The 9,168-nt window shown below is 42.1% G+C and overlaps 1 protein-coding gene across 1 annotated transcript in view; it reads left to right on the forward strand.

The window, feature by feature from the left end:
• Window positions 1-6,249, forward strand: part of VASH2 (vasohibin 2) — a 100,632-nt gene extending 94,383 nt beyond the window's left edge. Inside the window, exon 8 of the mRNA XM_014575269.3 lies at window positions 1,308-6,249. Within this exon, the coding sequence (XP_014430755.1) occupies window positions 1,308-1,380 (73 nt within the window). The 3' untranslated portion in view covers window positions 1,381-6,249. The remainder of the gene's footprint in view (window positions 1-1,307) is intronic.
• Window positions 6,250-9,168: the final 2,919 nt, after the last annotated feature.

Raw genomic sequence — 9,168 nt, forward strand, 5'->3', positions numbered from 1 at the left:
TAACTCACTTGGTTAGGTCCAATAATGGTATCAGCAGAATGAATATGCGGACAAAGCTGGCAACAGGGTTTGTTGCAAGGGAAGGTACCAGGGTTGGTATTAGTGTGGTATGTCCTGTGGTTGTTGGTAAGAATCATCTTGAGGTTAGGTGGTTGTCTATAGGAGACTATGGGTCTGTCTCCCAGAGCCTCTTGGAGTATGGTATCCTGTTCCAGTATAGGCTGTAGTTTATTGATAATGTGTTGGACAGGTTTAAGTTGGGGATTGTAGGTGATGACAAGTGGTGTTCTATTGTTGGTTTTCTTGGGTCTGTCTTGAAGTAGATGATTTCTAGGTATTCGTTTGGCTCTTTCAATTTGCTTTTTTATTTCTCCGGGTGGGTAGTTGAGATTTATAAATGCTTGGTAGAGATCCTGAAGCTTCTGGTCTCTGTCAGTGGGATTAGAGCGGATGCGGTTGTATCGAAGGGCTTGGCTGTAGACGATAGATCGTATGGTGTGTTCTGGATGGGAGCTGGAAGCATGTAGGTAACTGTATGAGTCAGTGGGTTTTCTGTAGAGAGTGGTGTCTAATTTTCCATTGTTGATTTGTACTGTGGTGTCCAGGAAGTGGACCTCTCGTGTAGAATGGTCCAGGCTGAGGATGATGGTGGGGTGTAGGTTGTTAAAATCTCTGTGGAATATCTCCAGTGTTTCTTGTCCATGCGTCCAGATCATAAAAATGTCATCGATGTAGCGTAAGTAGAGAAGGGGTTGGAGGGGACGGGAGTTGAGGAAACGTTGTTCTAGGTCAGCCATAAAGATGTTAGCATATTGTGATGCCATGCGTGTACCCATGGCTGTGCCGCTGATCTGGAGGTATAAGTTGTTCTCAAATGTGGTAGAGACAGTGTTGCAGGAAAAAAAGTCTAAGTAGTAAATGATACACCCACCAAAAACAGCTCCCAGAATTTTTGATCCAAATAGAACAGGCTAAATAAATATTCACTGGGGAAAAAAGGAAAAATGCTAGAAGAGGTTTTTTAACTCTCTCTTTCTCTCACTTTTTCTAAATAAATCCTGCATTTCTGAGAATACTTTTGCTGTTTTAATGGCTTACCCACTGTTCCCTGACTCTGCATGCAGCTCTGATCTTCCTGCCCTTACAATGTTCAACTGATAACATGGCTGCTTCCTGTTTAGTTCATTTTTACCTTGGATTAAGTGACAAGAGACTTTGGCCCATTCGTTTCTTTCTTTTAGCAGTAGTGTTTTAAATTGCAAATCTCTGTGAGAGATGCTGACCACCTCCTCTCTTTTTGATTGCAGGCCTGCAGTGATGGACAAGAAAGTGGGTGATCTCACTACGTTGAATGAAGTGGGCTATCAACTACGCATCTAACAAAAAGCCATAGGCCACAGGGAGGGCTTCCATGGTGCTTCTCACTGCATGTTACCCTACGGTCCATTGGAAGGAAGGGGGTAAAAAAAAAAAAAAAAAAAACAGGACTATTTATTAAGAACTTGTGGATTTATTTAAAGTGTCACCTAGAAATTCTAGAATGATGGCAGTATTATTTTTTTAAATTCATTAAGTGGCATCTATGAAAAACTAAGTTACCTTCACCAGGGTTTCTTCCCCTCCATCGAAGAGGAGGGAATTAATGTGGTGTTTTTTAAAATATAAATAATTTTTTCTAACCTATTTAATTGGCTTTGAATATTGTGCTACATTGGTAGTATTAGGAGTGATGATGAAATCATGTTTGTCATTAGTGTTAATGTGCTGGTGTGCAGTAGGTTTAAACATCAAGTCAGTATTAATTTTATTCAGCAATAAAAATAGTAGTGCAGAGGTGGATGTGACTTTTTATAGTGTCTATTACCTCAGTATACAACAGATATGCAAAACTGACAGAATTTTAATTTTCTAACCAATTTGTACTATTTCCAAGCATTTATGGTAGTACTATATGGCACATTAGATGCACCCCACCAATCTTATTCTGTGCATGCCTATGAAAAAGTTTAAGGTGTGAGTATATGCAAGTGTCTTCTTGAAAGCACTGCTGTCTTATTAGAGATGCAGAGAACTGGTCGAGGTTTCTGTTGGTTTTTTTTTAATAACTGACCAACAATGAATTTTTAAAATTTCTCAATTTTTTAAAACTTTGTCACGAGCTTTTAAACTTTGCAGACTACAGTGTTAAAGCACAAGACCTGGGGAGCGTTGTTTTGTAAACACTAGCATTTGCTGTAATACAAGTCAAAATGTTGGTACATTTTCAGATATACAAGGCAATGTCAAAATGAGCAGGCTTCCTTGAAAGTGTACTTTTCTGTCTATGTTTTGTGCAACTTCGAATCATTTGTCTCTGAGGTTAAACAGTTTAAGGAGGCGATGCTTTCATGTCTTATATTAAGATCGTACATCACAACTTAGAGAAGGTTCTTTATATACATTATGTTAACCTTTGCAAAGATTTGGATGAAGAAATTCTTGTTTGAGTTAAATGCAGCAATAATAATTGTTGTTAAACAAATATCTGAAAATCAAGTTTGTCCATCTTCTCCTCCCTCATGGTGTCCTTTTACTGATGAATTCAACTAGTACTAAGGATGATTGGCAGGATTTTCACACCTAGGCTACATCTAGACACAAGTTTCTTGTGCAAAAAGCTTTTTTCGGAAGAGATCTTCCAAAAAAACTTCTTGCACAAGAGAGCATCCACACTGTAAAACACATCGAAAAAGTGATGCGCTTTTTCGAAAGAGAGCATCCAGGCAGTCTGGACGCTATCTCTCATGTAAGCAGTGATTGCTATGGATAGTATGACCACCAGGGCACCTGTGCTTTTTCCTTTTCCCTCTTCTTCCAAAAAAACTCCTCCCTCCCCATCCACACATGCCTTTTTCCGAAAGAGCTCTTTTGCAGAAAGGCTTTTCCTCATAGAATGAGGATTATAAATTGCGCAAAAATCTGTTGAAAGAACGTGCTTGCAGTATGGACATAACTCAAGTTGTGTCAGAAAAACGGCCGTTTTTCCGACAAAACTCTGTAGTCTACACATAGCCCTACTCAGCTTCTTCTTAGAGTATATCTACACTGCAGTGCCATTTCATGATACTTCCAGTATCCCAAAATAGCTATTCCACATCTTTTTAGCAAGCCTGTTATTTTGAAATATAACGGGCTCACTATTCCGATGTCCCTGTAAACCTCGTTCCACAGAATAGCTTATTTCAAATTTAATTTTGAAAGAGTACTATTTTGAAATTAACTCAAAATAAGCTACGCAATTTGCATAGCTCAAATTGCGTAGCTTATTTCGAGCAATGGGTGCAGTGTAGACACACCCTTAGAGACCTAATGGAAGTAGTTACATTTCTGAAGTGATCAGATTTTCAAAGTGGTCAGCACCCAGGGATTCTCACTGAATTCTTCTAGAAGTTACTGGGTGCTGGGTAATTGCAAGTTTAGCAGTTCATTTAGGTGCACAAATGGGAGGTGAGCGGCTCTGAAAATCTAATATGTACAGAGTATGCCATGCTTTTTAAAGTTTAAAAAACAAACCCAGCTATATGGGGCATTTGGTTCCTTTTGTCCTCCTTCTCATTCTCTAAGACCGTGGTCCCCAACACGGTGCCCGCGGGCGCCATGGCGCCCACGGGGGCACTTGCATGCACCCGCCAGGTGCTCGGGGCTGGCCTGGTGCCAGGCACATGGCGTGGCGCTTGCGGGGAGCGTCGGCCCCGGGCGCGCGGCGCTTGCGGGAGTGCCGGCCCCAGGCGCGCGGCACTTGTGAGGGGGGAGCCCCGGCCCCGGGCGTATGGCGCTTGCAGGGGGCAGGGGGAAGTGCCGGCCCCGGACGTGCGGCGCTTGCAGGAGGGAGGGGGAAGCGCCGGCCCCGGGCGCGTGGCACTTGCGGGGTGTTTGCGGGGGGGGCCGGCTCCCCGGGCGCGTGGCTATGGGGGGGCCCCCGGCCCCAGGCAAGCGGCTATGGGGGGGGCTGCCCCCGGGTGCGCAAGTGTCCCTGCCCCCTGGCGCCCGGCGGGCGAACGGCCACGCCCCCTGGCGCCCGACAACCTCAAAAGGTTGGGGACCACTGCTCTAAGATGAGGTGGAGAAGTAATAAAAGCAGACAAAAATAGTACTTACTAGAATCTTACTAGGGCACTTTGACTTTTGGAACAATGTGAATAAGCCAGTGATGAAATGAGTACAGAAGCAGATGGCAATGCCAGCAGTAATTTGAAGAAAATACAGTCCTGCCGAGGAAGCTTTTCTTACTGTGTAGTGGGCAAGTACTCGGCCAGAACAGCTGACTAGTTATTTTTGAAAGGACAAGAGGACAGTACAAAACAAGTTATAAATATTAAATATTTCTTAGGTTAAATCAAAAAAGCAGAAACCCCCAACCCATGAGATATCTTCAGACAAGTTATAGTGGTTTTTTTTTTAAATCACAGGAGCAATATTACTTTAACTTTTTTCCTCCATTCCATACTTTCTGGCTAGCACACAGCATTCAGGTTAATTCCAATTGTACTCAAGATAATTCAGAAGACTCCAGTAAACCTCTTAACATACTAGATACATAAGGATAAAGCTTTAACCTTATGAAAAGCAGGGGTCCCAGATTTTTAATAAGTATTTAGCAGTTAAAGAGAAGTCAGTCCCCAGAGTTGGAGTCGGATTTTCCATGGTCTTTCAGGTTCATAGTCACGTTTACATGTGCAGAGTGTTAGCATTACTACTCACTTTGCACAGGTCAGGTGTGAATCCTAGAATCAAAAGGTGCAAGGCAGAAAGGGGGTACATGTGGCTGTTTTTTGTTTACAGTAAATTAACAGTCAGTACTTTTATGTTTGTCAGATGGAAAAGTTTCCCCAAGCAAGCAAGTGCATAAACACTGAATAATGTATTGATCTGTTGTCTGACCTTTCTTATGCCAGGAGGAAGAAAAGTGGGAGGAAGAGAACATGACTTTTTATAAATGTGGAATTTTTGCAATACACAATGAAATAAGCTACAAAATGATTAAAGAATAAATTAAACCTTTGGTCTGGCAATGAGCCCTGGAATGTCCTGGTGCAATTGAAAGGGCTCCATTGAAACTGGCTGAGTTTGCCACAGATGTGTGTGGAGCCTATTGCAAGACTGAGGTCATATACCTCCCCCTTTTTCTTTGGTTATTTTTTGTCCTCAACACCAAACAAACAAAACAGTTGCTAAATTTTCCTAGTTTGCATTTTATTTTTATTACAGTACTCAAAAGTATTCCTCTTTCTGTCTGAAGAATAGTACCGGAGACGATGACCTGACTGAGTTCTGGAGTGCAGCGTTTCCTCTAAGCTGAGTGCTTGAGCAACCACTCAGGAGAGATTCAGATTCCACCCAGCTGATTAGCAGAGTGCCCACCACTGGCAGCATGTGTTTCTAGCAGTGGTACACATCTGCACGTGCCTTGTGCAGGCAGCACAACTTATTCCACACTTGGATGGAAAAAATTAGAACACTGATGGAGAGGGTTCCCTGCAGTGAAACATAAGGATTAATTTCAGCCCACAACAGTAGTGTTTTGTGTATGTATCAGGTTTGGAATAAGATGGGCTTTTTTGGGAGGAGGGGACAAAGTGTTAGGTACAAGGGTGAGGAATGGGAAAAGATCATGGTTTGTTAGTGTCAAATTTTAAGCAATTATGATTAAGAGAATTTTAGTTCTAAAGCAATATGGAATTGCTGCCTTGAATGTTGTGACTAAGCATAAAGCTTATACAACTGCTTCCTCATTAATGAAGTAATAACAAAAAGTTGTATGTTGGTGTCATTAGAATACTCGATTCTGAAAAATATTATTTTTCTCTACAGTACCCTATTTTAATTTTGTTTCAGCTTAATAATGACAATGTGGTTTTACTGGCATTCAGAGTATTTGAGGTTACATGTTTTATCTGAACTTCTAACTTACTACACTGAAGCTTTTCTAAGCTATAAAGCTGTGTGACATATTTTGTACCTTGTTTTGAAGTACAAGTGAATTTTATTCATTCTTTTTCAATTTGCTCTTGCACTTACATTTCAGTCTTACCTTTAAAACTGTGATTTCAACAGCCTATTTTTCTAGCTCATTGCAAACTTGTCAAAGGATATTCTAGAAGAATACACATGCATGGTTCCAAGTCTTGCTTTTCTCATCATTTGTATGTTTATGTGCAGCATGGAATTTTAATAAAATGTCTTGCAGTCTTTTTTAATGACCTAATATGACTTTTGGCTTGAGATTAATGTACAGGTAGTAGCAGCGTGAACTCAATTAATAGTCTTTGTGGTATGGGGAAAAGTGTTTTTAAAGCAGTCACTATAGGCTAGTAGCACTGGAATGGAAGAAGGGATAATGAAAATGTTCATAAATCTTCAATATTAAATCAACTGATGACTATTTGGCACAGAGCAACATAAGCATTAAGCCCTTCATCATAGAGTGAGTTCTTGTTTCCCCTAGTGAAAGCACTTGTCAAGAAACTGAAAGGAGACAGTGTCATAGCCTTAATCTCTGTGGAAAAATAAATACTCACTCACTCACTCAGCATCTTTCAGCAGTACTGAATGCTACATCACTCCCCTAATGGCTGCTGCTTTGCCCTCACAGTAAAGTTTCTGCTTTGATTCCTACAGCACTGTCACCAGAGGGGGGTTATCTTGGAGAGAAGTAATTCAGGTTCTTTGCCCGTTTATATGTGCTGATGAAGCAGAACAGCTATAGTGGCCTTTTTGGATTAGATTTAGGCAGCCAGGACATGGGGGAATGTCCTTGAGGTATGCAGGGATCTTCCTTCAATACTTGTGTTAACTGGCTGTTACAATACAACAAGCCAGTTAATAGAAGAAAAATATCCTCTTTCTACCAAACCAAGCTTATGCTTTGCAGGGCAGGGAGGCGGACTGGAGGAAGAAACTCAATTTTTCAGCATGAACTTTTTTTTTCTTTGAACTATTTTCTGTATATGTTTGTCAGGTCTCCAGTTGCATGCACGAACTAAGAGGTTAGTATGGATTACAGCAGTATGGAAGCTGATGGTGACAAGTATGTGCACTGAGTACACCATGCCTGCAAATGTTGCTGGGTGTAGCTCTTTACAGTCTTGGCTTGTATCAGCACTGCCTGTTACAAAGCCATAAGCGGAGGGTTACACAAAACAATCCCTGGGGAAGAACTAAAAAGCCACTGGCAAAAGAAAATGAGATCTCAACCTCCCCTTCCCCTGTGCAGTCAGGAGTTGGGAGAAAGCTATGGTATCATACAGAGTCCAGCTTGTTATAAAAAAAATCATAGATCATAGAATCATAGGACTGGAAGGGACCTCGAGAGGTCATCGAGTCCAGCCCCCCGCCCTCCAAGCTTGGTCTACTCCATCCCTGACAGATGTTATGCCACCACCTAATGTTGTATGTAGTGATGGGTTAGTGATGAGTTGATGTGTTGCTAAAATTGTAAGGGGCGGAACAGTGTTGCTTGAGCTTCAGTCAGTGCTAAGGGAGTTCTAGTTTTTCAGGCCAGACTCTTGCTTTCATCAAAAAACCACAAGAATTCAGGCACTAGTTGAGCCAGAGCAGTGGCTTGGCCCTAGCTGTGCAAGCGAGTTGAAAAGTATGTCAAATTCTGCCCATCTCGCTTAATTAGGGGAACAGGCTACATTTGCATCCCCTCGTGTATATTTGTAAGGAAGCTCATGTTTTTATTGTAACATCCTCAGTAAAATAATTAGAACTTAAATTAATTTATCTTTATCATGTGAGTTGCAGATAAAAGTTGACAGACTTCCAGCTTCAATGGAAATCTTTGGTTCCCCTTAGCCAGCAAACACTTTTGAGTGAAAATGTGTCCATTGTCCTCAGAAAAGATATTCAAGGAACTGTAGAGTACTTAGCATCTCTGTTAAACATGCAGGCTGTGTCTACAGTGGCACCCTTTTCCGGAAAAGGGATGCTAACGAGACAAGTCAGAATTGCAAATGCCACGGGGGATTTAAATGATCCTGAATTTAAGAGGAATAAGGGATCTTCCAGAAAAGGCTTTATTTTCCGAAAGATCCCGTCTAGACTGGCGCTTTTCTCCGGCAAAGCCCCGAGCCAGAAAAAAGCGGCAGCCATGTTCATGCAAATGCTGCGGGGGATATTTAAATCCCCCGCAGCATCTGCAATTCCAAAGTGTCTCATTAGCATCCCTTTTCCGGAAAAAGGTGCCAATGTAGACATAGCCGCATAGTGTGCAAGTCAGAATAAGCCGTATATGCCAGACATTCTAGCACTATCACATGAGAGGTGAAAAAGGGCTGAGCTCGCACCTTTTCCTCACTTCAGTTATATAAAGCTAGAGACTTTCCCAGTGTTCTTTTTAAATGGTTCCACTGTGGTGTTAAAAGAACAGGGAAACATGTCACTCTACCCACAGTTACCTTTTAAAAAAAACCAGGATAGAGACTCCATCATGAATCAAAGCACTGTGTTTTCAGATACCACCAACTCACTGTTTGGTTTCATTTCAGGTTCTTTTTAAAGCATCTGAGTATCAGCAAAACATGTACTCTTGTAAGCTTAATCATTACTCAAACACTTTTTAGAGAACAACTATTAACCAGACTGCAAGAATAGGCCTATTCCTGCTATACTAGCTATGTTCCAAGTTTGTGAATGTGAATCAGGGGTGGGGAACCACAGGCCCAGGGTCTGGATGTTGCCCGCTGCTGGGCTGGATCTGGCCCCTGAGGCTCAAAGCCCCCTCCCCCCAGGATTGGGGAGTCCGTGCTGATGCTCCAGCCCACCTATTGCCCCACCGCAGCGCTGGAGCACACAAATCTGCTGCCCCCCCAAGCTCTGGTGTGCAAGGGGAATGTGGGAGTGTCTTTCTCCTTCTCAGTCAGGGGCCACCTCAGCAAGGGATGGGTTGATTTTTGGGGTTATTTTTTGTTTTTCCACTGTGTGCAGCCCCCAACTGAATTTTCTGTATATACAGCAGGGGTGGGGAACAAAAAAGGTTCCCCACCCCTGCTGTACATATTTAGACATTTGGGGAGGGCAACAAAAGCAACCTGAAATAGAGCACATTTTAAAATTACATAGAAATCTGCTTTGAGCTTACAACAAACACAATCTTTTGCTTGAAGGATTGAAAGAAGTATGCTGTAC

Source organism: Pelodiscus sinensis, chromosome 3 (genome assembly GCF_049634645.1).
Source record: "Pelodiscus sinensis isolate JC-2024 chromosome 3, ASM4963464v1, whole genome shotgun sequence".
Lineage (NCBI taxonomy): Eukaryota > Metazoa > Chordata > Testudines > Trionychidae > Pelodiscus > Pelodiscus sinensis.